This window comes from Ictalurus punctatus, chromosome 9 (genome assembly GCF_001660625.3).
Source record: "Ictalurus punctatus breed USDA103 chromosome 9, Coco_2.0, whole genome shotgun sequence".
Taxonomy (NCBI): Eukaryota; Metazoa; Chordata; class Actinopteri; order Siluriformes; family Ictaluridae; genus Ictalurus; species Ictalurus punctatus.
Window position 1 is genome coordinate 17,979,278 of NC_030424.2, and position 27,924 is coordinate 18,007,201.

Consider the following 27,924-nt stretch of genomic DNA (forward strand, 5'->3'; position numbering starts at 1 on the left):
AAGACACAAAAGCATGTTGTCCATAAATAGAACCAAGCGGCAGAGGATTGCTCGCTACCGGCAGATCAAATTCTCCAAAGAGAGAAGCAGTCCCTGGCCTAAAGCCCAGTTCAACTGGAAGACACATAGCATTTTCATAGAAACTCTTGAAGTATATGAACGTGGACTGGTGGTCCATTAAAACTTTCAAAACATCAAGAAATATGTCAGACCAGGTAAACTGGTAACATCTAAGCCGGACACATGTGACAACAAAAATTAGTGTTGTAGTTCAGTATACATTATGCAAGAGTATTACATTATAGGCCTATATGATGTGTTGTATATAATATAGGCAAACCATAATACTGTTAAAAATAAATGCAGTCAACTGGTGCTAAATTAAGAACATTATACAGGTAAAGGAAAATTTTTATAAAATCTCATTTAGGTTTTTCAGTCTTTCATAACAATAAAATGGAACACATCTTGCATTTTATTTGGACAAATAAATCAATCAATAAATAAGAAGACATTAGCATGCCTAAATATGTAAACATCCGTGAAATTGTGAACCAGGTAGACCAGAGACAGGATGTGTTGTATGCCACAAGGTTTTATTGCAAAGTGGCAACGTCATAGATCTCAAAAAAAAATTTATTTAAGGCTGCAAACGCAGATATTGCCATCTTTACAGATATTATGCATTCTCTTTTAGTGTTTAAAAAACAACAACCAAGCAGCACCTCCTCCTTATTCAGTGGTGTACTGTACATTTGAATGAAAATAAGGCTGTCCATATGCATTGCAGGAATGAAAACTGTAGTGACTTCAGTGTGGTGACAAACACAGCAACTCCATAGACCCCATGCCCAGTTTTGTCTCAACTTGTAGTGCATAAACAAGTGCTTTCATAGCTGCATAGTACTCAGCATATTAGCCATGTCAAATTAGGCTGATTAGATAGAACAGTTCAAATAAATATGTCAAAACGTAGAGTGCAAAGTGCTTGCAATTGGTTAATGCTACCTTGTAAGCATTAACAGAAAGCATTCTCATGTCGTTTACAGAAGTACACAATACCTCAGCGATATCTCTGTGATACAAAAAGATAAACACTGGCCATTGTATGTTTGTGCAGGGAGGACTGAATTTATAATACTGATACATGGCATTGTTGTTAGGCAAAACATGCTATGAGAAAGTTTTTTGGGGACATACAAAAACAGGTTTTGAAAACCTCAGCCGGCAATAAACTGCTAGATTTTTTATGTTAGTGAGATCTTTTTTATATTGGAAAAAAACAACAAACAAACAAAAAGAAATTTGAGAGAAAACTTAAAACTATTCCTTCAGAATCAAAATACAGTTGCTAAGATAGAAAGCGAGTGGAACTTAGATGGCCGGTGTCTATTCAGTTTACAATGGTTGCCCTTCCAATGATACAACCACATTGCCTCCCAATTTTTCTGCCAGGGTTGAGCGGTCCTGAATGTCGTCCAAGCCATTGACTTGCCATTCATGTTTGATACCTGCGAACAGTGCCACATATACAGTGAATATTTTGAATCATTCGCCATCACAAAACCATGTGAACCACTTCAAAATAATCAGTAGATCAAATATATGCATACTAGTTGTCAGTAATACAAAGATTCTTGATATACATATAAGGACTCGCCTGTAAACTTCTTTTTAATGGCGTCTTTAGAACTAGCATATATCATCTTGCTTTTTAATGGCGCACCTTCAGGGGCCCTGGATACACACAGATCAAATACATTGACTCCTTGTATACCACGATTCATTAAGAAGATATGCATAAAATGAGTTGTAAATGTATACATTTTTATGACAATAGAGGGTGTCACATACCAAAATATAAATACCAAGTCTTCTTTCTTGGATTCTTTTGTTTCATAAGTGGCATCATACAAGCCATATCTGCAGTCATTTAGAGGTAGGAGCTTTACAAAACAGGCATATGGATCATCAACAGTCTCTCCAATATCACCAACGAGGATTTGCTTGTCCTCCTCTACAATAATCTTCTTCTTGTCATCACTGAGGCAGAAAAGCACTGCCTTTTTGCGCTTTTTTACCTCGTCCGAGGTTGAGGACTTTCGCACTTTCATATCGTTGAAGACCTTAATGACTTCATCATTAACGGTGACTCCTGAAGCCTGGGGGTGAGAGGTGTAGGGGCAATGAAAATCATGTGTATGACTCAAAAGGTTTAAAGAAACTACACACAACTAATCCAGGTGGTACATGAGCCTTATACTCTTCACAATGTAATAGATGATAGGGTGCAGGATTAGTACAGTAACAGCTACAGGTAACAACCTGACATAGTTATTACATTATGTTTAAGGACAACCTAAAGAGCTAATTACTGTTTATTGTGGTTCACTTTGGTCCTGTAGCCTGGCATTTGCTCTTCAGTTGTGCTAACATGAACTCCACATAGTTCATGTTAGCACCTCGGATTGCTAGCTGTAGTTTTAGTAAACTCACTTTCCTAGAACACAGTCTGTGGTATGAAACAGGGGCGTCGTGCCTTTTTTTTTTTTTTTTTTTAGCAGGCATTATCTATATTTATCAAGAGAATACAACGCCAATGTTGTATTACTATTTATATTCGTATTGAATGAAGACAGATAGGCTATTGTCTTCGTTTGGAAGTGAAGAGCTGGGCTTGCTTGTGACCAACTCGGCAGTTAAACTCGGTGAAGTTTGGGTCGGTCAGGTAGCCATGAATGAGCTTACTAAACCAATGGGCATAGCGTGTAGGTACAGCTAAACCCTGCAAGAGTCATCATGGCCACAAATAGCTTGTTCAGTTGGAAAGTTTCATTTACACGCGACAGAAAATCTCTTTCGGTAAGTGATTGGGTCTGTTTCGGCTAACGGTATAAAATTTTCCGAGTAGTTCACTGAATAAATGCTGGCTAGATTAAAAGTGATTAGCGCTATAAAGTAAGGGCTAAAATTAAGTTAAAATGGCCGCCTAAGGCTCAAGGCCCTGACCATAGATGTCCCAAACTGGAACTGATTTAATTAGCGATTGGTGAGGGGACATAAGCGTGGACCGCACAAATACATGAACCGGAACCCGCAATAGGCGAAAATGTTCATTATAAAGGCAGCGCGTGCCTCATTACTGTCACTCACTGTGGTGACCGACTGTGCGCGAGCGACAAAAAAGTTAAATGATCGTGTAACAGTTGTTAAAATAATGTTTTTTGTATTACTAATTTTCGGCGATCAATCAGATATCCGGAGTGTAATAATAAAAAAAAGATGAAGAACTCACCATGTTGTCTGATGGTATCTAGTTTGCCGCTGAATGTGAGAATTTTCTTGGTAACTTCTATAGGGGAATGTGAGCGCGCGACCGTGTGAGCCCGAGACCACGAGGAGGGAGGGGGAGAGAGAGAGAGATAGAGAGAGAGAGAGAGAGAGATGCGCGCGTGTTAGCCACTGCACAGTCGCAGTGACGGACAAACTCTGCAGTGGCAGTGCAAACGACCGCGTGACCACCACTGCACACCACAGTTCTGCAGCACAAACGGGCGTGTGACCACCACTGCAAGGTACAGTTCTGCAGCGCAAACGGGCGCGTGACCACCACTGCAAGGTACAGTTCTGCATCGCAAACGGGCGCGTGACCACCACTGCAAGGTACAGTTCTGCAGCGCAAACGGGCGCGTGACCACCACTGCAAGGTACAGTTCTGCAGCGCAAACGGGCGCGTGACCACCACTACAAGGTAAAGTTCTGCAGCGCAAACGGGCGCGTGACCACCACTACAAGGTACAGTTCTGCAGCGCAAACGGGCGCGTGACCACCACTACAAGGTACAGTTCTGCAGCGCAAACGGGCACACAGGGGCGCTGTAACGATTCTAAGGGCCCTGGACAGACAGGGGGCCCAGTAGGACCCCATACTTTCCTGTATGATTTTGGTATTTAAATGGCCTCTTTGCACAATAATCTATTAGGCACGCTATAATGAATGCCCTCAGACTGGGCCTAGTGCATGAGTGTGTGCCCTTAAACGCGACAGTCACATGCATCAGGTAGATGGCAAGAGATGACACAGACAAAATCGGGATACCAAAAGAGGAAAGAAAAACATGAAAAAGAGGAGAGAACAAGACGATAAAGACAGCTAGTCAACCAGTTTTTCAAAAAAAGAAAAGGGGAAAAAAAAGTGATTTTATGGTCCATGTTTTGTGCTATGATTCTGAAACTAGCCCGTATGAAGTTGTTAAAATTAACATTATATATAAAATGGACGTTCAAAAAGGTGGAAAAGCACCAAGCGACAATAAAACTAGTCCAGTGTTGTATATATTCAAGCTTTCCGAGGTCTTTCTGTGAGGAATCGATCGAAATTTAATGTAATCGTATAAATGTAATGATGTCCGGATTTATTTGAATCGGTTCTTTTCAATGAATTGGAGAACCTCGTTGATGAAAACCAGTCTGAATGATTAATTCACTAATAGAACCGATTTGATTCTCAAGTTCAACTCACCGATTCAGTGATCCTTTCGGTGTTTTAGCTCATTTTCACATTTCTTTCTGGAGCTTCTGGTGTGTGAAACTTGTTATTCACTCAATGGATAATAATAATAATAATAATAATAATAATAATAAGAAGAAGAAGAAGAAGAAGAAGTCAAGTTCATTGTTCTTGGTACTTGGGGAATAAGAAATTACAAGTTGACAGCTCATAAAGACATCCAGAGAGAGCTTCTATAGTGTCTGTGTATGAGAGAGCACACAATTATGTTAATTACTTGGACTGTATATAGTTATTTCTATATAGTTATAAAGGTATAATTTCAGTTAATTTAATAAACTGTTCAAATTTAGATCTTTTCAGTCTCATTGAACAGGCAATAATTTTTATGCTTATTGATAATGACTTCTTATTGCCATGTGTAAAAACAAAGATAATTAAGGGTGGGGGCTTGGGGCCCGGAATACAAATTAGCCAGGGACCCCAGAAACCCTAACGGCACCCCTGCAGGCACATCAGGTACAATTATGCAGTGCAATTCAACACAACGAATGATTAAAGTGGTTTCCCCAAATTCAACTGAAAATGCTTTGCTTGTATCTTTCTCATTTGTAAGCAGCTTTGGATAAAAGCGTCTGCTAAGTGAATAAATGTAAATGTAACTTATAATGACTTCTCCATTTTCAAAATTATTCAACCCCTTCATGGCAAGCATCTTTAGTACTTAGTAGAGCACCATTTTGCTGTTATGACCTGCTGAAAACAAGATGCATAGCTTCTGGCAACACTCCTGAGTAATCTTAGCCCATTCCTCATGAGCAAAATCCAGTTCAGTAATATTCTTGGGTTTGCTTGCTGCAACCACCTTCTTAAATGTAGCCAGTAACATATTGCATAGAATTACAATTATTCAAGGTCACATGGGTTTCACATGCACTCCCTAAGCAGGTTCGGTCATTCATATCTAGTGTCTGGTGTTCCCTTTGCTATTAAGGTGTGTGGTTTCATCATGCCAAGATCTAAAGAGTTCTGTAAGGCCTTCAGAAAAAAGTTTGTGGTTGCCTATGAGTCCGGCAAGGGATTTAAAAAGATCTCAATTATTCTAAATACATCATTCCACTGTAAGGAAAATAATCTACAAATGACAAATTTCAAATGTCTGGCCGTCATTTAACTGGTCGTCCCAGCAAATTCAGCCCAAGAGCAGACCATCTGATACAAAAAGAAGTCTCTAAGAACCCCAAAATTTCATCACAGGATTTGCTAATAAGTCTTGCAACTGTTAGTGTAAAAGTGCATGCTTCTACAAATCAGAAAGAGATTGCACAATTGTGATCTGCATGGGAGGTGTACCAGGAAAAAGCTTTTGCAAGACTACAGGTTGTGGATGAGCATATAGGCAAAGACCAGACCTTTTGGAATAATGTGCTCTGGACAGACGAATCAAAGAGAGTTGTTTGGCACAGACCAAAAATAGCTTTTCAGGAGAAGCACCTAATACCAACTGTGAAGAATGGTGGTGGAAATGTTATGGTTTGGGGTTGCTTCGCTGCCTCAGGGACTGGACAGCTTACATCCATTGATTCAACTATGAATTCTACATCATATCACAGAGTGCTTGAAGATAATGTGAGTCTATCTGCTGAAAGTGGACCTTTCAACAGGATAATCATCCTAAGCACACTAACAAATCCACAAAGGAATGGGACAAAAAGAAGATATGGAGGGTTACAGAATGACCTAGTCAAAGCCCCGATTTGAATCCCATTGAAATGTTATGGGGGATTTGAAATGGTCAGTACATGCAAGAAAACCCTCAAACATCTTGCAACTGAAAGAATATTGTATGGAAAAATCGTAAAAAATAATAATTTCCAGGAAGCCGATGTCAGAGACTGGTGGACAATTGTACAAAACATTTTTAAGTTATTTCTGCTAAAGGGGGCAATACTAGCTTCTGAGACCAAGGGTGTACTTACTTTTTCCACAGAAGAATATTACATCTACTGATATTTCTGTTGAATAAATGATTGAAAAAGCAAATTTTACTTCTGGTTTTGTTCAAGTATATCAACTTTATTAAAAGGCACGGTTTCAAAGATGATCAAATGTTTACTTGTCCAAATACGTCAAAAAAGCCAACAATTTCCATGGGATGTACTTATTTTTTCACATGACCGTAAAGAAGCAGTGAATGTGATTATGCCCAAATGTATTATATACTGTGGTCTGTAATATTTGAAAATTGAATTTTTCACCAAAGCTTTTAAAGGGTTCCCTTCCTGTAGACACCCTGGACAGTCAATTCCACCATGTCTGCCCCACACATTGATGCCCATGACAAAGACCCCATAACAAAGTGTTATTGGAACAATATATAAAATATAAAAACTGCCAATGCCATACAGTTTCTGCAAACAAATATTTACAAAAGCAATTTATTTATATTTTAGAAAATACGCACAACAGCTACGAAAATAATCTGAGAGAGAGGAAGACAGACATTTAAGAAGGTGTCTACTATTTGGAGACCAATGCTGGTAGTACATTACAAAAACAGTACAAAACAATATTCATAAATAAATCAAATTCCAAAGTATACTCCAAACTAAAATAAATATTGTGGACAGAATTGCAGGAAAAAGAAGCAGGTCTTGGTCCCTATGTAGTGTTTAACCAAGCTACAGGGAACTTACTGAAACATAGGTTTAATTATTTTACTATTCACAACTACAACAAAACAGATATGCTATGTATTCCTTTAAGTCGCAACAATTAGTTTATCAATGCACGTGAAATGTTATGAAACATCTATAAACAGTAGTCTAGAAATGCAGTCAAGTTAGAAAATACAAAAAAAATGCACCAATTAGGAAGGGTTTTTTTTTTTTTTTGTCCCTAGTCAAGGACATTTCAAAAAACAGTGCAAATACTTTTTCACAGCGCTGTTTTGCCCTGCAACACATTAGGCAAAGCCAAATTGCCTTCTTGCATCATCCCATAAGTTCCTCCAAATCTTACATGGAGTCTCTTGTTTGTCTAAAGACCATTATGTGCATGATGTTCCAGTGAAAGAAGTCAGGTTTACATTCTGGATCGTTTCTGTGGAGGGCTCGTTCGCTCAGCCAGGCCGAGCCTCTGCAGCTCAGAGTGGAAGAAAGCTTGAAGCCTGACGCCAGCCTTGGCCTCAGTGGTGTTACGAGGGTTATACTCAAGGCAGTTGGAAAACATCAGCTCCACATCATTGACGTACTCCACTGTAAAACACGTAAATGCGAAAGTGAGAAATAGCTGTGTGGTGAAGTGGTCTGCACCTGGGATGGCAGATCTGTATAGTGCATCAAAATAACTAAATTCATATGACCAGATTAAGCAAGCAGACAACTTACATGCAGTTTGGTATTCACAGTTGTTCACCTTTTCTCTGATGATACTCAAAGCAATAGGTTTTTTGATGATATCATAATAATCAGGAACCTGCAGAAAGAACCCAGTATGTTAGGTTGCAAACCTCAAACAAAAGAGAAACTGGAAGAACATTATATAGTGGTGTGACAACTAAAGACTTTTCTCCCTAGTTTTAAATACCCTTATTCCTGGTGGGGGATTTAAACTAGAACAAAGAAAAATAGTCTTCCATAATATATAGAATAGATACCACTGTGGATCTCAGCCTTACACACTACCTTACACATTTGATCCATCTCACATAGAGCATTAGCTAATCAGATTGGTCAGCCATGTTCAGTGTAAGAAAAACATGGGTCCCTAAATCAGGAGGAGGTGGGATACTCCGATGTAGACAAAAGTTTTATCTACCATGAGTGAGCCCTGATTTAGACTAACTAACTAACTAACTAAATAAATAAATAAACCATCACAATTGTCAATATTTATGTAGTGTACCTGAGTTCTAGACACCAGTTTCATGAAGGGCCAACTATCCTCATGTCGAACTAGATCCACAGTGAGCTGTTCACACACTGACAGCTCATGGACACCAAGATTTCTCCCAGAGCAGCGGCGACTAGAGGAAGAGCTCATTGGGGCCATGGACATCTTATTTTTAGGGGAGACCTCTGCTGGAGAAAATCAAAAAGCAGAAGCACTGAAGAAGTGAACAAACAGAAAGAAGCAGTAACATAAAAATACGGATTAAATAGAATTAGATTTTCGGTACAACTGTCAAGAGGAAAAAAAACAATACGCACATTTTCCATAAAAGTATTAAAGTTGCCTTAACATTTAATAATAATAATAATAATAAGTTTTATATAAATAAATACACACACAGAGATGCATCTAAAAAAATTTGAATATCGTGGTAAAGTTCATTCTTTCCCGTAATTTAATTCAACAAGTGGATCTTTCATATATTCTAGATTCATTACATAAAGTGAAATATGTGAAGCCTTTTTTTGTTTTAATCTCGATTATTACAGCTCATGGAAATCAAAAATCCAGTATCTCAAAATATATATTTTAATTTTTTGAGATGCACCTGTATGTGTGTACACACACACACACACACACACACACACACACACGTGAATACTTTCATACATGCCCTCAATAAACTGGTAAATTATATTGGATTACTTTAGTCATAGCTAATATAGCAAACCTGTGCTAGCTCTTTTCCTTGACTCTTTGTGAGATGCAGCAGGACTCGGCTGAGGGCTGCTTTTATTTGAGGTGCCGTTCGTGTTCAGCACCTCTGAGCTGAGACGGGCACTGGAGCGGCTTCCAGCGCGAGGAGGCGGCCTGCCATTGGACACTGGAGTGACTTTCTTCCCTGTGCTTTTAGAGCCTCCTTTAATGGAGAGGTTGTTCTGTTTGGATGTGTTCTGCTGGCTTTGTGGTGTGGAATGATTTGATTCAGCTTGTCTGGATCTAATGCTTGAACGGCCACCTTTGGAAGTTTGAAGAGGAAGCTTCACGGCAGCCTTCTTGAAGCTACTTGTGATAAAGTGTGAAAAATGTTAATCTTTACACGAGTTTCTTATTCATGATAGATTTGTTTCAATAATAATACAAAATACATCAATATACATCCAGGTTGACTCACTATCCAACCAAATCGACCAACCTTTCTTTCTCTTCCACCTCTGAATCCTCATCTTCCAACTCTTCCTCTTCCTCATCCTCAGATTCTTCTACCTCTTCCTCAGACTCCTCTTCTTCCAGTTCCTCCTCAGAGTCGATGGAGGAGCGCTGACGAGAATTTATGCGGTGAGAGCGTTGTTTGGGACGGCACTCTGGGCAGAACCAGTCTTCACTGGGAACAGCCTAGGAAGCAAAACATAACATACTTATGGTATTTGGCTATTCAAAAACTTTTTAGATGTTTGGGAAACATTTGGAAACAAAAAGGTGTACCTTCAGCTTTGGTCGAACGCAGTAGATGTGATGACCTCGGTCACAGCCGTCACACAGCAGCATGTTCTCGCTGTCTCCTTTCTTGCGACATACTTTACAGCGGGCATTCAGGATGGACTTGGCCCAGAGCACACTGCGCTCCAGTGTGGACAGATGCAGGAAAAGCTGCGAGAGGCTGGAGCAGGTCAGAAGAGATTCCCTCCAGCGCTCCAGCACTGTCTTCACCTGCCGCCCACATTCACTTCCATCTGCATTTCAGGAATACACCAATTAAAAATCATACTTAAAAGACTTGCATGTGGACAAATATGAAACTAAATCATAAAATTTCCATTCTTGCTATAAATTTGTAACTCACCATCCTTCTCACTGGACTGGTCATCATCTTTCTTCTTCTCTTTTTTCTTTGTTTTTTGGTCTTTTTTGCCTTCATCATCACCTTATTGAAGAACAAAATAGAACAGAACAAATAGTATTATAATTTATTCCTCCAGTACACCACAACAGCATGAAGAATTTCCGAGATTTTTTTTTTTAGGGGGGAAAAAAAAAGAAAGAAAAAAAACTGTACCACTTCATTCACTGAAAAACATTCTATTCAAAAGTAGCACTAGCAAGTTGGAGGAGGAGGAAGAGGCATCTTACCCAGTGGAGCTTTAAGGAATTTTCGCTCAATACCCTGCTCTATTTGAACAAGGGCACGTGCAAGGTAGTGCACATTGTTGTTTACGGGCTGAGGTGTGCTAGCACTGGTAGATGCTGCACTCTGGCTCTCACTCTTTAACTCCTGCAATCTGAGCAAAAAGATCACAGAATGTTGAGTTATGGGTTATTTTATTTTTATTCATAGTGATGCAAACAGCCTCTGAACACAGACAAAGAGTGTTTTACCACTAATCAGAACAGGAAGTTATTTCCCCCCGGTATGTTCTAGTCACAGATACCTGTCTTTGACTCTGATATGGTTCTCTACTATCTCCATGGCCTCCTCCACACTATTGAGTACCCAGTTCTCCTTGCCCTCAGAAACCAATAGTTCATAGTTTCCACTTTCCAGTGCTGCTTTCCATGCGCCTCTTTCCATCACCTGATAATCACAGCAGAGTTAAGAACTGAAAACATCATTCACACTTTCTGCCATATTTAAACAAAGGAACTGTACTCAGACATCACTCAGATAGAGTGTAATGACATAAATGCCCGTGTTTCAGAGTAAACCAGTTTGTTTGCTTTTTAAATGAGAGCAGGAAATAACATTAAACCCCAACAGAAACATTGCAGGCCAGAATACCTTTACTGAACCCAGAGTTCCCTGATAGATACGGTCCTCAATGTCCAGCAGCAGATCCCTGAGACGATTCTCCATACGGCGCTCAGCGGATACAGTGCTTTCCAGGGGAGTGGAGCCATTCTTAACCTTCACAGTACTCCCTTTGGTCTCTGATGGTGCTTTATCTGCAATATCACAATAATATTGCCAAATTGTCAATTTCATGACTAATAATACAGACTAAAACTCACTTATTTTGATGGACCATGAGTACACTGTTTTTCATATAGTTATATGTGAATTTAAAAAGGACTGACGTTTTTACATGCTCATGCCTAGTAGTAAGGAGTAAAGAATGTTTATGCTCACATCACAGTATTTCTCTCAACACGTCGATTTTGAGAGGCTTGATCATGTAGGTTTGTTTATTTGAACATACCCGAGTGGTGGTAGCGCTCTGCAGCAGCACTGCTGAGCAGCTGATTGATGCGCTCCTTCTCCTGCACTAGAGTCTCTTTGAGTGCACTCTCCCGGTGTCCTCGTGGATTCAGTGCCTCAATCAGTTGCTCCAGCTCAGCAGATGTGCTATAAAAGGCCCAGTGATTGGGTCGGTTCACTGGGACTAAAGTGCTCTGGTACAACCCGTGCTCTTCTGCCAGCTGTTTAGTATTCACAAGACTCTGGGCTAAGAGATCTTCCGTTTTAGGTTCAGGGACAGGACGAGGCTCCAGCATGTCCTCGGTCAGACCAAAAAAGTCGTCCTCCACAAAAAGTGCTCCAGCTGAGGGGAAGAGCCAGTAACGGCGGTAAAGGCGGTCACGGCCTAGTGGAAGAATATATGTGCATGCTGCAGCTTCGTGGATGCGCTCTAATAGCTCCTTCTCCTTCAGTTGCTGTTGCTGGAGTTCGTCCAGGCTGGGCCCATTCTTCAACTCTTCCTCACTTGTCTGCTTCCCTTTTGGAGTGCTTCCATTAACTGGGGTTTGAAATATATAATGTAAATTGTTTGTTATAAATTTTCAATTCCAGATTTACCATATTTGCATTTGTAAGGTTTCTGTTCCAAAGACTGCTTAAACATCCAAACACTATTAATACAAGTGTTCCACTTATTCCAACAATGGAAAAACTGAAAAAGGCTCACTGTAGGCAAGTAAATAACAGTGGGGTCAGAAGAGACAACATATGTAAAACAGTCGTGAAAAAATAAGTCAACTTTTTTGACATATCTGGGTAAGTGACCATTTGATCCTCTTTGAAAAAGTGCCCATTAATCAAGGTGATACACTATCAAATGAGAGAGATTTTATAGTAATTTTCACCATTTAAAATGAACAAAGAACAGATTAGTCACATGGAAAAGTAAGTACAACCCTACATTTATCACACCTTCAAATCCATAAAATTAGAATCAAGGTGTTCAAGATTGGGTGCCAGTGATTAGAACCTACTTAGGGAGTGCAGGTGGAACCGGTCTTATTTATACACTTATCTAGTGTCTGGTGTCATCATGCCAAGGTATAAAGAGTTCATTAACGCCTTCAGATAAAAGTTTGTGGATACCTATGAGTCTGGCATGGGATTTAAAAAGATCTCCAAATTATTTTAAATACACCATTCCACTGTAAGGAAAATAATCTACAAATGGCAGATTTTAAACCACTGTCCAGGACTGGCCATCCCAGCAAATTCAGCCCAAGAACAGACTGTCTGAAGCAAAAAGTAGTCTCCAAGGACCCCAAAATTTCATCACAGGATCTGCTAGTAAATCTTGCAACTGATGGTGTAAAAGTGCATACTTCTACAATCTGAAAGAGATTGCACAAATTGGACCTGCATGGGAGGTGTGCCAGGAAAAAGCCTTTGCAATACTACAGTTTGACAATGAGCATATAGGAAAAGACCAAACCTTTTGGAATAATGTGCTCTGAGTTGTTTGGCCAAAGTAACAGCAGACATGTTTGGCACAGACCAAAGACGGCTTTTGAGGAGAAGCACTAAATACCAACTGTGAAGCACGGTGGTGGAAATGTTATGGTTTGGGGTTGCTTCGCTGCCTCAGGGACCGGACAGCTTGCATTCATTGATTCAACTGAATTCTGCATCATATCAAAGAGTGCTTGAAGAAAATGTAATGTCACCTGTCCGAAAGTTGAAATAAAAGTGGAACTTTCAAGAAGAAATGGAGGGTTATGGAATGGCCTAGTCAAAGCCCCGATTTGAATCCAATTGAAATGTTGTGGGGGGATTTGAAACAGGCAGTACATGCAAGAAAACCCTCAAACATCTTGCAACTGAAAAAATATTGCATGCAAGAGTCAAAAATTCCAGCAAGCCGATGTCAGAGACTGGTGGACAATTATGCAAAACATTTACAAGAAGTTATTTCTGCTAAAAGGGGCAATACTAGCTTCTGAGGCCAAGAGTGTACTTTTTCCACAGAATATCACAGCTATTGATATTCCTGTTTAATAAATGATTGAGAGAAAAAAAACCTAATTCTCCTTGTGGTTTTGTTCAAGTATATTAACTTCATTAACAGACATTGTTTCAAAGATGATCAAATGTTTGCTTGCCAAATACATCAAAAAAGCCAACAATTTCCATGGAGTGTACTTATTTATTTATTTTCACATGACTGTATTTGATGGACAATTCACCAGTAGCGGTATGGTGCAAAGTGTTCTTTTGGGTCAATATACAATGTGAATTATACCTTTTTTAGATTCGCTATGCAGTATATGCTCCCCTTCGTCCTCTGTCTGGTCTGCATGACTCTCCGTACTAGTGTCCATCTCATCTCTGTAGGGAATAAGCATTAATCAGCCATTCTTCAACATGTTGCTTTAACTTGTGGTCCTGGTTGATGACTTGATTAAGGTTCTTACCCTGCTGCATATGTGCCATTTCTCAGTTCCTCTTCTTTAAGTTTTTCATGTTTCTCTTTAAGTTTCTGTTCCTGCTCTCTCAGCTTTTCCTCCTTTCTTTTACGAACTCTGTCAGTACAAGAAAAAAAAAAAGTTTCATAATGGTTTCTACCTTAATGCAAGTTTGATGTGGTATGCTGCAATGCTCAGCAGTACCTGTTAGCAGCTTCCTCCCTCTCTCGGCGGTGTTGTTCAGCTTTGAGTTCTCGGAGCTCCATCTTGGCAGCACGTTGCTCATCAGCACAATCCTCGATGAAGTCTCGAGTGGAAATCAGAGTCAGCAGCTTTCCACACAGAGCATGCAGGAGCTTCAGCTTCTCTCCTGTTATCACAATACGGAGATTAGTAGACATTAAAAACAGTCCACTCAAACTACATGCAAAAAAAGTACTCAAATATACTGAACTGTAAAAACTAAAATCTGAAGAGGGAGAGTACTGAGTGGCTCTAATTCTAAGCTTATATTATAATTGCAACTGGAACAGCTACAGACGGTTGTCAGAAATGCATGACTTAACCCAAGATCAAAACATGCTCAAATGCTTCAGGAAATGCCTCTCCCAGTTCTCTACCCATATCCATTTCTCTGTATGCAACCCTCAGTATTAATACTTGTTCCCTTCTTGAACAAGTAGATTTATTCTTGGCAATTTAGTTCAGTAAAATTAATCAGCCACATGCTATCTCTCCATCAATGTAAACAAATCCTCCACAGGACCACTTCTGACCTGATATTATTAGTGTGATGAACCATCCTCAGCACAGCGATGACACAGACACGGTAGTGTGTGGTGCTGGTGTAACACTGTCTACACTTACTGGCCACTTTATTAAGCTCAGCTAATAGTTATACATGTTAATAGTCTTAGGTCTTAATAACTTCTGAACAAAAGACTGCTGTTGGCTGGACAATTTTGGCCCATGAACATTTATTAACACAGCAGTGACCTTAATTCTGCTCTACTCCTGAACCAGTGCAACATCTAATGCCACTACTATGCCAGTGTCACTGCTGTACTGAGAATGGCCCTTCACTGAAATTCTGGTCTGTAGTGGTCCAGTGGTGGCCCCCTTTCCACTGTGGGATAGAGAGGAAATTGTGTACAGCTGTAGAGGGTGAGCACGTACCAGGCAGCAGGTCATAAACAGCAGTGCAGGACAGCTTCTTGAGCAGGCTGGGGGTAGAGAGGCGCAGCTCCACACATGGGTCATCAGTTGAGCCAAAGCCACCTTGTTTCTGGTAGCGGAATTTCGCATTGGTGTAGTTACACTCTGCCCCTGAGGCCAAGATGTGCAGCCTCAGGATCTCTGAGAGAGTACAGCTGTCCAGATCCAGTTGTTTCAGTGTGCAGCCTGTGTAAACAGAGATTTTCTTTTTTGAGGAGGGGGGCAGGTGACAGGTGGGTTGCCTGTCCGACCTAATCTAAACTGTGTCCTTGAGGAAGAATTTGAGGTACAATGCTGTGAAAAAGAATTTCCTGAGTTCATGTTTTTGAGTATCTCTCATACTAAATATAGTTTTAGATCTACATGAAATACAACATAAAACAAAGGCAACCCGAGAAAACACACAATACAGTTTTTATTTAATTACTATTTTTATTGAAGTAGAAACTTAATCCGTTTTTGCCTCATTTAGCAGCTATAACTGCAACCAACCGCTTCCGGTAACTGGAGATCAGATTTTCACAGCACTGTGGTGGAATTTTGGCCCACTCTTCTTTACAGAAACGATTTAGTTCAGCCACACTGGAGGGTTTTCAAGTGTGAACTGCCCGTTTAAGGTCCTGTAACAGCATCTCAATTGGTTCAACTCAGGACTTTGTCTTGGCCACTTCAAAACTTTAATTTAGCTTTTTTTGAGCCATTTAGAGGTGGACTTGCTTTAGGTCATTGTCTTGAGTTTCAACTTACAGACCTAAGACCGAACATTCTTCTTTAGGATTTTCTGTTAGAGCAGAATTCATGTTTCCCCTCAATTATTACAAGTTGCCCAGGCCCCGAAGCAGGAGAAATTTTGGAAGGTCGGCCACTTCTGGGAAAGGTTTACTTCCGTGCTGACCTTTTCCATTTGGAGATATTGGCTCTCATATTGGTCCCAGAGGACTCTTTTGGAGTCCCAGAGCCTTTGAAATAGCTTTGTAACCCTTCCCAGGTATGCATTTCAATCACCTTCTTCCTCAGAATGTCTGGAATTTCTTTCAATTTTGGTATAGTGTGTTACTGTGTAAGATCTTTTAACCAACTTCATGCTGTTTAAAAAGTTATATTTAAGTGTTGATTTGATTTGAACAGGGCTGGCAGTAATCAGGCCTGGTCTAGTCCAGCTGGGGTTAATATGGGGTTCCCATTATGAATGCAGTTTCATAAATTTGGGAAATTAGTAACTACAGCAGCAAATACATTTTCACACATGACCAGTTGGTATTTGATTCAACTTTTTTGCTTCAATAAATAACATCATATAAAAACCACTTTGTGTTTACTCAGGTTGCCTTTGTTTTATCTTAGATTTTGTTTTCATTGCTGAAACAATTTAGTATTAGATATAAACAAAAACAGGAGAAATCAGGCAAATACTTTTTCACAGCAGTGTACCTTATGTGTGAAAGGCATGTTCAAAAAATATGTACAATGGCCAGTAAAACACAATCTCTTAACAACTATTTTAGCAAGTTATTTTATTATAATATAAGGATATGGACTCGCAGAGTGTGTTCATTGAGAGTCCAAATGAGATATGTAAGTGATACCAATTTACTGTTTGGTTTTGGTTAGGGATGCACCGGAATGAAAATTCTTGGCCGAAGCCGAAACCGAACATAATGAAAAACTTGGCCGAATACCGAACACGTTTTTTTTCCATTTATTTTGCCCTTTTTTTAACCATTGCATAAATTAAATAGTCAAAATGTGCTTTTTACTATTTTGTCTTGCTTTTCTAGGAAAAAAAATCAATTACAAAAACTACAATTTCAAAATATTTATTGAACACTGAACATTTTTTTTTTCATTCCAGCAGGTATAGGCTACCAACAAGGCACAATATAACTTTAAATAAATAAATGAGTAAAATAAAAATATTTTTACGTGGTCATCTTTGAGCCCCCCTTGAATAGCTGATGTTAGGCCTATAACTGACTGCTGAAAGAATGTAACACACTGTAGCCTACAACAAGAAAATGCATTAAAAAGTGCATTGACAAGAGTGTAAAAAATGTTTCTATAAGGCTGATTATATTGGGGATGTATACCACTTGTGTCCCTGTACACCTGGCGGAGTATTATATATATAGTATAGTAGATATAGTATAGTTAGATACATGTTAATGTTATGTTCCTTGATAGATTTAGTTAGTTTAAACTATAGATTAGTTCATTTAGTCCCTGCTGGTTTTTCCGCTCCCAGTCCATAGTATTAGTTCATGTTCCTTGTTTTGTGTTTTGACCCTGTTTTCTGCAACTGTGACTTTGATTCCTTCTTTGTCCCGTTTATGCCTGTTTGCCGATCGCCCGACCCACTTCCTGTCTTGACTACGTTTTTTGGATTACGATTTGGATTTGTCTGGCTGCCCTTAAATAAATACGTCTTTACCTGCTTCCATACCCCCTTACGTCTCACGACGTGACAGAATATTCCAGAACAGAAACAAAACAAATGCACGTGTCGAGAGTAATTTAAAAAATAAAAAATAAAAATTTAGTGCTGAAAACGTATACATAAAACTAATTGGTAAGAAATAAAAGCTATGAAAAATGTAAACAAACCTGCCAAGTAGTAACAAAAGAGCTGGTGATCAAAAATGATTATAAACTTCATCACCTTGCTCAGATAGTCAAAGTCTTGCTAAACTGGTCAAACAATCTTGGTCCAGTTATGAAATGGAGGAAATGCTGCACATGTGAAAACAGCTTTCAAGTGCTACATTTCCACACTAACAGGCTCACTGCACAAGCACTTCTGCGTTCTTCTTGGTATAGCTCCTGCATTTTCAATTCATTCACTACAGTCACAATGGTGGCATTTTAGGTGGCTTTCACACTGGGCATGTTTCCTGTGGTCCGAATCAGAGTGCGATTGTTCCTGGCGCCCACTGGAGCGGTGGTCTGGTTTTAGACTCACTTGATTCTATCGAATCCCGGTGCTTTTGCCTTCATCTTACGTCATCACAAATGCGCATGGAGAACAGAACATGATGCACCATATATTTTTTTCAATTATTATATTAATACTATTATGATATTAATGCAGATATTATGCTCAGCAGTGGAATTCTTTTGTATCCCACAACATTCCCCTGCCACTCATGGTACATGTGTTTTAGAAACTAGGGATGTCACAAGAACCGATACTTCGGTACCAGGTCGGTACTAACATTCTTAAAACGTGATGGTACTTGTTTTTCTGCAGTAGCTGAAGTACCGATGGTAATGAAGGTGCAGATGTTTCATTTCTTATGAAACTGAAGGGGGTAGCAAATACACGCAGGTGTTTTAGTCGGTCCACAAGTGGTGAAGAGGAAGAACGCCTACAAGCACACGGGAAGAACTACAGAAGACTGTGACAATTTTATCTGTGCCCCGACTCATTGAGAGGAAAAGAGAGGAAAGCTCGTTGAGTGGAAAGGTAGAATCTGTTGCCGGTGTGTAACCAATGCTATCGTTCATTTCAAACAAAGCGAGGAAACACCTCGAATTTAGCGAAAGCACCTGAAAGACGGTCCTATATTATGTTTGTTTGAGGCAGCTGGCATTGTGGCCGTGAACCCAGCTAATGTTATGTTACATGTAATGTTTGCGATAGCCAGTTATTTGTTAATGATGCTAACGCATTGCAATATTATAAACTACCTCCTAATGGGCCACCATGCATCGCCATTCAGCCCGTGTCCTGTCAGCTAAATGTAGCCTAATGTCACAAATAATTATTCAAATGTTCATGCTTTTAATAAATCTTTTTGGCCTGCCACCATATCAGTGAATTTAAACTAATGCTTGCATTCAGAGTATAAGGTGGGGGTGGGGGGTGAGTGCACCTTAACACTTGTTATTAGCACTAAGCACTGTTTCGTGGTATCGACTTTGGTATCGAGTATCGCGTACTTTTGGTGGTATCAGTACTGACTACTAGATTTTTGGTATCGTGACATCCCTAGTAGAAACCAATGACGTAATCATCGGCTAAAACACATGTGCAGGTTAATTGTTTAACAGGGACCCAGTACGAGTTTTGTTCACATTCACAGAAATCGTGCCACAGTTCCAGAGCAACCGAATTCAGACTACCTCCTACAGCTAGTCTTGGGTTCGGTACCACGGTACGCTTGACAGCTTTCACATTAACAATTTTCCCCCGCAAACCATGTTCTGTTTCGGACTAAACTGCCACTGTGAAAGCCCCCTCAGTGTCTGCATGGGCTCCCAAAGATCACTGAGGTTCATCAGATATGCAAGAATGCTTGCAAAGCCCCTTCTATCAACCTGGAGAAAACCTTCAAATGGTATTCATCATATATGCAGTACATAGGTAAGAAAATAATTAATTTGTATATAAATAATACAAATATAAGCATGATAAAAACCTGATGGACAAGTTGCTCTCACCACACTGACTAATCTAAACTATGTTGCCGGAAATACAAAAGCCACACTATTTGAAAATGGAAAATCATCATCATAGCACTGAATGCAAGTAAACCTTTTACTCACCTTGATGGAGCTGAGGCCAGGCAGCAGCCAGTGAGGCCACAGCACTGATCGCAGATTGTGTGGGGTCAGCATCATCATCCAGTGCCTCACTCAGATCTAACCCAAAAACATACACTAATAATTATTTATTTTTTTAAGCAAAAACAAACAAACAAACATTATTTCTCTCTCAAAGCAGTTCAATGGCCAAACTTGAATGTGCATTACTGGGAAAACCTTTTTATGTTTGTATTATGAGAAAGTGTGGCATACACGTTCCCTGAATTGCAGCTCTTATAACATAACATTCGCTCCCTGGTCCTATAGCTGATCACACAATTAAAAAAAAAACTTAAAATGTTTTAGAAAGCCTAGTTTACTCTCTTGTGATAATCATCCTCATTCTCATCAATCATCATTCATATCAACAGATATCTGGATCTACAAATCATTCGGCCTAAATAATGGAAAATATTCAGAAGGAAAAAAAAATCTACAATTATTTAGTTCCATATCCATGTAAAATGCTCTCTAACCTTTTGTATCAGCCTCAGCCACTTGCTCTTTAGCCACCTCCTCTTGCTCCTCATCCTGGGCTTGGAATATGGCTGACAGGAAAAAGAACAGCAGCTCACATAGTGGCCCCTCAGGGTCACAGCCCATGAGAGCCTCCTCTAGAACCTCTGCCGGAACACAAGAAAACAGACACTCCAGATGATGATCTTGAAGCTCAGATAATGATAAACAATTTGATCATGATCACTACGTGCTGCCTATATATGCATCAATATTCCTCACACACCTAGCGTGATGCCATCAGGAAATTCATCCTTCAGGTCAAAGAGCTCTCCAAATGCCTTCAGAAACTCCAGCACCATCAATGCATCTCCGAACAGCTCTGGAGGCAAACGCGTCTTCACTGGCACTGGTGTTGGAAGCTCCTACACCCACACCAACACACAGAGGTCAAAGAAAAATGCATGTTTACATGCTGGCTTTCCCACAAAGACATGCTGACATGCAATTACTTATGCACAAAGGAATTCCTACCTTGAGGTCATCACACTCCATGTCCTCTCTGGGTTTACTCCACAACTTCAGCCGTTCAGCATATTTCTTCTTCTCTTCCTTTAACTTTTCTCGCTCCTGAGAAAGGCGAATGAAACACAATTGCATTTATTTCAGCATATAACTACAACAAGATAATGCCACACAATCCTTCATACTCCATTTTATCCTACATGAAGGACAAAGAAGTTAAAACAGAAGTGGTGTTCAGATGTCTGGTTTTCAACCCACCCGCTCTTTCTCAATCTTCATTCGTTCTTTCTCCTCTTTCCTTTTCTGTTTTTCTTCCTCAACCATTCTCTTGATCTCTTCTTTCCTTCGTTCTTTGTCCTCCTTCTCCTTCCTTTTAGCTTCCAACAAGTCTTCTCTCTCTCTCTTCATTTTTGCCTTTTCATGTGCTTAATAATTGAAAACATGCAAATATTCAGAATGCATTTTATGACATTTTAAGTTTGTATAAGTGAATTTAAATAATATATGATTAAAAGATCCTGAACATATATTTAATAGTATGGCTTACCCACTGCCATCATTTCTTCTTTTTGTTGCATGAGTTTCAGTTTTTCTTCTGCAGCTCGCCTTGCATTCGCACCCTGAGAGAAAAAAGGCAACTTCATTAAAACACCTGGAATTTCCAGGGTTCCTCAAATGTACATACTTTTCAAACTGAGGCCTTAAGAGTTGTTTCAAATTTTATCTCAAGTTGATACTCTTATTTTCAACCTCACATGTAAAGAAAAACACCAGAGTATCTGAAGAACCGAGCCACAGCTGGACCCACCTGCACATTAGATGCATCACTGTGGGGGCGACCTCTGACCCTTCCAGGAGGACTAAAAACAAAAACTGGGGCTTCATCCGGGAAGAAGTTGGAGAAACTATGTTCTGACAGTTTGTATGTTGAAACAGTTGATGGCTACAATTAAAAAATAAAAAATACATAAAATAAATAGACTTTTAAAGCACCACAAACCATTTCATACCACACTTTTGATACATTTGTTCAGAACACAGAAGTAGGTTGAATAAAATCAGGAGACATTTAAATCAGGAATAATTTACTACAGCGTACTTTGAGTCTGATGGTCCCGTTCATTGGTTCACAATGTTGTTTGAGGAGAAGTTTCAGTCTGTCTCGAGTGAACACGTTCTTCTTTCGACTACGGTAGAGAGCCAATACATTTTTTTTTTTAAAAACAGCTTAATTATTCAGTAAGTCATTAAACTAAAAGACAAGTCATTACCAAAACTAGTTTTATAACATACATAAAAGCATGCAACATTTATAGAATAAAGGAGGACAAAAGACACACAAAACAAAGCAATCTGTCAACTGAGGTCAATAACATAGGACTAATTTAAATCCCTTGTGAATATTTGCATACTGATTACTTCATGTACGTGTAAAGAACCTGAGAAGTTGATGTAGCAGAAGAATCTTAACCCCATAATGACAGTACATTATAAAATGTGTAAACTTACACAATCTGTGCTGATTTCACAAGCATGGGCTCTCTACCCTCTGGACTGACGAGTTGAACCTTATATTTAAACATGGATGGGTTGATGGCCTTCCGCTTCCTGCTTTAGAAACAGGATGAGAATTCAATCCAGCAAGACAAAAAAAGGTACTACTGTATAACTGGGGGGGTGTTTAATAAATAAATAAATAAATAAATAAATAAATAAATAAAATAAAATAAAATAAAATAAAATAAAACAGGAGGTACTTACCCACTGGGTGTTGTTTTGGGGGACATGGGTGAAGTGATCGTAATCTCGTCATCACTGTCACTGATGACAATGGAGTCTCCCTCTATACGGTGTTTGACATGACCGTTAACTGTTCCATTAGAATTAGGAGGAATGACTTCTAAGATCTGGCAGTGTTGTCTGAGGAACATGAATGACAAGAATGAGAAGCTGCCCACAGCACGAGAATAAAGTGCAGAATCAACAAAGATGTCAGCACATTTGAACCGTTTCAATCACATGACCCAATACACAAACATAAATAATAAAATAAAATAAAAATCAATGGGGGGCGGGAATCCAGCCGGGCATCTCAACAATTACATCCAGATGTTATCATCTCCATCACACACATTCCCCAGTATCTCCACACGCACATAAAGCTCCTCTCATCTCCAGATAAATCTACAGATTTATTTCATTAACATTATTTAACGTGTACAATTATAGCTGTCTGTCTAATAGAACCATTAAACATTTTATTTCTGAACTTTCCACTGACAACCCATCAGGTCCATGCTGACATTATTTACATTATTGTACCTGTTTTTGAGTTATTGATGTTTGAATGAGACCCATTCAGTTGAAGAGACCAGACAAACATGCTAAAATCTAAAAGCGCTCAATCAATAATAAAATCTCACGATAGTAGGTCAAGATCTCCTAATGTTAAAAAACTTTTTTTTATTATTATTATTTTTGTGTTATTGACCTATATTAATCTGAATGGCTGTATTTTTGGAGTCTAATGGTCATCATTCACAGTAAAACCAAACTATTTACCCAAGAATTATGTGTCTGTTCTACCAAACACTAACAGCTCTCTTCCTTCTTTTAAATATGCTTGTAGATGGTAAACGTATTCATTTTTACCATGCACTAAAAGAGAAAGGTGAATGCCTTCATCAAGCCACCAACATCATTTTGTTGCATTCAGTATGATTAGCGAACCAAGTCAAAAAACATGCTGGGCACAGTTTGAAAGTGTTCCAGGCTTAAAAGTTCTCATCGAGGAAATTAAGTCATAACGGTTTCTCTCCTCGTACAGAATCACTCAGCCCTGCACAGGAAAGGAGGCTCATGCTGCAGTGGTGCAGGCCACAATTATGTGACATTTGGGACACCTTCTTGCACTAGGCAGATCTGTGTGTGGGTGGAGTCAAGAATGCCACTCCTGGCTCCACCCACACACTTCTGCTATACCCAAATGGCAATTTCATCGTGTGATGGCTGTCTCAGATCCACTCACAGAACCACAGCGCTTTCTGATACTAACGCTACAGGATAAAACCAGGCTGAATGCTCCGTCACTCTTTACTGCCCTACACCATCTTTGATTTCTTTTCCCAGAACAAATTTCAGGAATAGTGTTAATCATTTGGTAATTTAGAACTCCAGATTTTAGAACAGAATTTAGAACAAATATGCACATGAACATCCCGGACTGCGAAATCAGATATTAATGGTCATTAAAAAACCTGGCGGTAGTGACACTAATTGACTCATTAATTTTGTTTCCAGTCAACAGTGTTACACAGCATAATAAAAGGAAACTGAAGACGCACAAATTCCTTGTTTATTCCCAAATAAGTTAAGCAATCATAACTAATGCGATAAGAAGTGAATATCGACTATGGGAAACTAGCAGATTACAAACATTACAATTCAAACCTAATGGTCACAAATCTCAGTTCACTGTTGTTCACATTTGTGGGCTGGACCTCATGGCATAGAATCATAGGTCACTGTAGTAGATCTTACACACTTTACAAATAGGCTTTCAGTATGCTTTATTTATTTTTAAACAAATAAAGTTTCAGTACGTTACCTGGCACCAGAGCGACTTACAACATCAACCATCTCCCCTGGAAAGAAACGCTCCTTTACGAAAGCACAGACGTCGTCGCATATCTCATGCAGCCGCGTGCGCTGGGTGAGAGCAGTCAGGTGCAATAGAGGCAGGAGTAAAGCTTTGGGAAAGCTCTGCAGATTATGCTTGGCCTTCTTCTCACTTTCCAAGGCCTCCTGGTAGGTTAGACCAGGTTTGCCTGTCACTGCACAACTCCACACCAGACTGTTACAGAGGATGGTCCTCTCAAAGAATTCACTGTAGGAACAATATTTCAGCAAAATATAAGGTTATCAAACTAGCATAAAAACACGCCGGTTAATAAGACAGAAGGTCAGGAATTCATACATCAGTGGAAAACTCTATGAAATATACTTGGATAAAATACTCTTTATGGAATATAAACTCGGTGGCCACTTCAATGGGAATATTAGCATATAAGTCAGGGGTATTCAACAAAAATTTGTGAAGGTAAAGCTATATAAAATTTCCTGCGTACAAAGGTCTGGCTAAGCAACAAATGGCAACAGCAGCTACCTCTTTAAGCCATTAACGATCAGTTCCTGGCTATAAATACATATCAGTTTGAAGTGTGTTTTGTTTCACAGTGGCGCTTCACATAATCGCGTTTGACCACAGATTCTGAACAGTGGACATCGGTTTTGAAATTGAGACACAGAATAAAAGACATGCTTCCCTGTAATCGTCTTTAAACATTCTGTTTTCATCATCTACTTACTTTCTTTTTTTGTTTCTTGAACAAGCAATGTTCTCACGTCACTAATCACACCAGAGAGGTTAAATAAAATGTAAATCTATGAGTGTGTGAAAACTTTTCCCTTTCTTGTGGACATGCTGCTTTAGGTTGCCTGACTGGCCACAACAAGCCAACAACAGATGATCTGCTATAAAAGCTGAATTTTTTTTTTATAAAAGTTAAAAATCTTGAGTCACTAAACCAGACAGCCCCCCCCCCCCCCCCCACACACACACACACACACACACATTGATGAGCTCTGTTACAGTAGTTTTAGAGGCGCTAAAGTACTTTGCTGGATCTGCCAGTTGACATATAGGTGTTGTATGCGATTTGTGAGCGTTCACCCACCTGTTGCCATGTAATTAGTCATCCCACCTTTTGCCTTGTCCATCAGCAGAAATCAGTCTGTACGGGATTTCACCTAATTGTTTTGTGATTGTCGCGCCCAAAATGCTTGATTTTGCTGCTGTTTTTGTCCCCCTAAATTTGTGATGTAACTTGCTGAGATTTTTTGTGTGCTTTTTTTTTTTTTTGCAGAAATCAGCTGAATAAGCTGAATTGCAATTTCGCAGTGATGTCTGTTGGTGAACGAGACCTTTTAGCTGTACTCATGTTCAGCACACGTAAATTGAAGAGGGGTTTGTGATGACGTCAGAGGATGCGTCTTGGCCCGAATCTGCTGAAAATCTGCAAGCTTTTCTAAGAGTTTGCTTGATTTTGCTTTGACTTCTGTGATCGTGAAATCCTGGAGGGACTGAGAAATGGACCAATGTAATAACACTCCAAGGTGTTACTTGGGCGACAGCCTATTCTCAGCAGCACTGATACGGACATGATGGAGTGTAGTCCTAGTACAGTACAAGTGTATCAGGACCACTGTATGTCCTGTATGTAACCATTTTGTTAGTCACAACAGTTGGACACTAAAGCCTATATACACAAGTTGTATTATTCCTTCTCATACCCACACAAAGGTTCCCAAACTATATCCTGCTCATTTTAAGTTTTTAATTGCCTGCTCTAACATACACTCTTAAACTCAGGAAGGCCTATTAATCTGCTGTCTGATGTGCCGAACTGGGTATATTGGGAACAGGGAAAAGACTAAAATATGCAGAACTGGGGTACAACCAGGTCCAGGGTTGGGAACCTGTGCTCATCTCATAACCACAGAGCCATATTAAATCAGGAGACAGAGGCTGTGGGCCATTTCCTATTGATGCACAGGGTGAAGGCAGTATGACAGGGTGTGTAAAAGATGGGGTACAGGCAGTGATGGTATATCTGCAAAGTCCATCTGTGTGCTAGATACACACGATAAAATAGCCAAGGAGTGTAGGTGTTCCTGATAATAACTGAGGTACAGTGTAGAAGTAGTGGTACATACACCATTAGTTAACAAGGTAATGAGGTGTAATTATGTAATAAGTGACTTTGTAAACAGCCATTTATAACTTATCTATTAACACTAAACAGTTAATAACCCCTAATAGTAAGTATAAACTGTAGTAGGCTGAAGGAAGAGTCACACACAGGTATGTTTTCCAACAATAGCTGCTACCACGTTTTAGCTAAACATCCTGTGAGAAGTTAACATCACCTGAATCCCAACAAAAGGACGCTCTTCTTTAACTACTTTGGCAAACTACACGAAGGCATGAATTACAGCCAAAGTTCAAGCGACCTCTATACATACAACAAACTTTTCTTCCATTAGAAAGCTGTTTGAACACTGAGCTAGCTAACAGCAGCCTGGCCTAGGCGAGGTGCGGGTGAGTAACCTAGCTACTAGCGAGCTCAGCTAGGCTAGTACATTTACCCCGACTACTTACACCTGCCACTTCAGAGCAACGCTTCTAACCAGATACAGTGTCCAAATAAAACAGGGTTTATTTCACGAGACACATACACAAAAAGAAAACTACTTGCTAAAGAAGCAATAATGAATACTACTTAATTAGTCGGAAGAAAAACTTTCGAGGACGTCACTGTGTTGTCCGACTTTCATAACAGTTTGATGCCATTAGCTAGCATAACTTGCTAACATCACAACAAGTTCCATCGGTGTTGCAAGTAATCTCACTCACTCGTACGTCCTGAAGATTTCGTGGGTGACTTTACAAAGAAAAACTTCTTCGTCTGGCTTGAGATCAGCAGGAGGTTTCTGTCTGACAAAGGGCTTTTTGTGGAGAAGGGGCATCTTTCTTTATTTCGGCGTCTCTGCTGTTGATGCCGCTGCTGGGTGTCCTAGACTTTCAAAAAAAAAAAAAAAGGGAGGGAAACTGAAAGTGAGAAAGGTTTAATTTTGAGCTCGTACGTCATAGGAAAACTCGTTTACATCCTCCCACGAAGAGTCTAAAGCTGAAGAGGCTTAAAACTACTTAAAAAGGCGCTAAAGGCGATACAGTTCGAGAGGAAATGCAGCCTTTGTTAATGACACACGCTTCCCAGTCACACAGTGACGTTAGATCCAGCCTACACACACCAGTGGTGTTTAGATCCAATAATAACCAACATGAGGTCATTTACAGAAAACCACAAACACCGAAAATACTCACGAACACATTTACCCGTTATGGAAGAGAGGAAAAGAAATAATCCTTTCCAGGAGATAAAGGCAGAACTCCGGACTTGCCCCACTTCTTCGAGCGGGACGCGCGTGTTGACGACAAGTTTTGATTCCCTAGACTTCGGTTACCGACAAGGACGCGCTATGGGCGGT

General features: G+C 39.6%; 2 protein-coding genes across 5 annotated transcripts; both read right to left on the bottom strand.

Annotated features, from left to right (window-relative positions):
• Positions 1 to 577: 577 nt before the first annotated feature.
• On the bottom strand, positions 578 to 3,472 carry cfl2 (cofilin 2 (muscle)). The gene is made up of 4 exons (XM_017477224.2): positions 3,296 to 3,472; positions 1,855 to 2,162; positions 1,661 to 1,737; positions 578 to 1,511 (listed from the first exon to the last, which is right to left on the bottom strand). The coding sequence occupies exons 1-4, from the start codon at positions 3,296 to 3,298 to the stop codon at positions 1,399 to 1,401; spliced, it is 501 nt and encodes a 166-aa protein (XP_017332713.1). The 5' UTR covers positions 3,299 to 3,472; the 3' UTR covers positions 578 to 1,398.
• A 3,092-nt stretch (positions 3,473 to 6,564) lies between these two features.
• Positions 6,565 to 27,906, bottom strand: baz1a (bromodomain adjacent to zinc finger domain, 1A). 4 transcript variants are annotated; one of them, XM_017475958.3, is made up of 28 exons: positions 27,773 to 27,906; positions 27,290 to 27,454; positions 24,422 to 24,700; positions 22,576 to 22,734; positions 22,324 to 22,425; positions 21,914 to 22,001; positions 21,623 to 21,757; positions 21,362 to 21,434; positions 21,073 to 21,239; positions 20,824 to 20,919; positions 20,576 to 20,714; positions 20,310 to 20,456; positions 19,795 to 19,890; positions 15,214 to 15,438; positions 14,242 to 14,407; positions 14,047 to 14,154; positions 13,875 to 13,960; positions 11,598 to 12,134; positions 11,180 to 11,343; positions 10,833 to 10,975; positions 10,534 to 10,682; positions 10,247 to 10,327; positions 9,889 to 10,136; positions 9,599 to 9,798; positions 9,134 to 9,465; positions 8,416 to 8,588; positions 7,899 to 7,986; positions 6,565 to 7,766 (listed from the first exon to the last, which is right to left on the bottom strand). In XM_017475958.3, exons 2-28 carry the CDS (start codon positions 27,400 to 27,402, stop codon positions 7,594 to 7,596), a joined length of 4,467 nt encoding a protein of 1,488 aa, XP_017331447.1. In that variant the 5' UTR covers positions 27,403 to 27,454; positions 27,773 to 27,906; the 3' UTR covers positions 6,565 to 7,593. The 4 variants fall into 4 exon arrangements, with proteins under 4 accessions (XP_017331447.1, XP_017331445.1, XP_017331444.1 ...); XM_017475956.3 differs by having other exon boundaries at positions 8,416 to 8,591; XM_017475955.3 differs by having other exon boundaries at positions 9,134 to 9,468.
• Between the last annotated feature and the right edge of the window lie 18 nt (positions 27,907 to 27,924).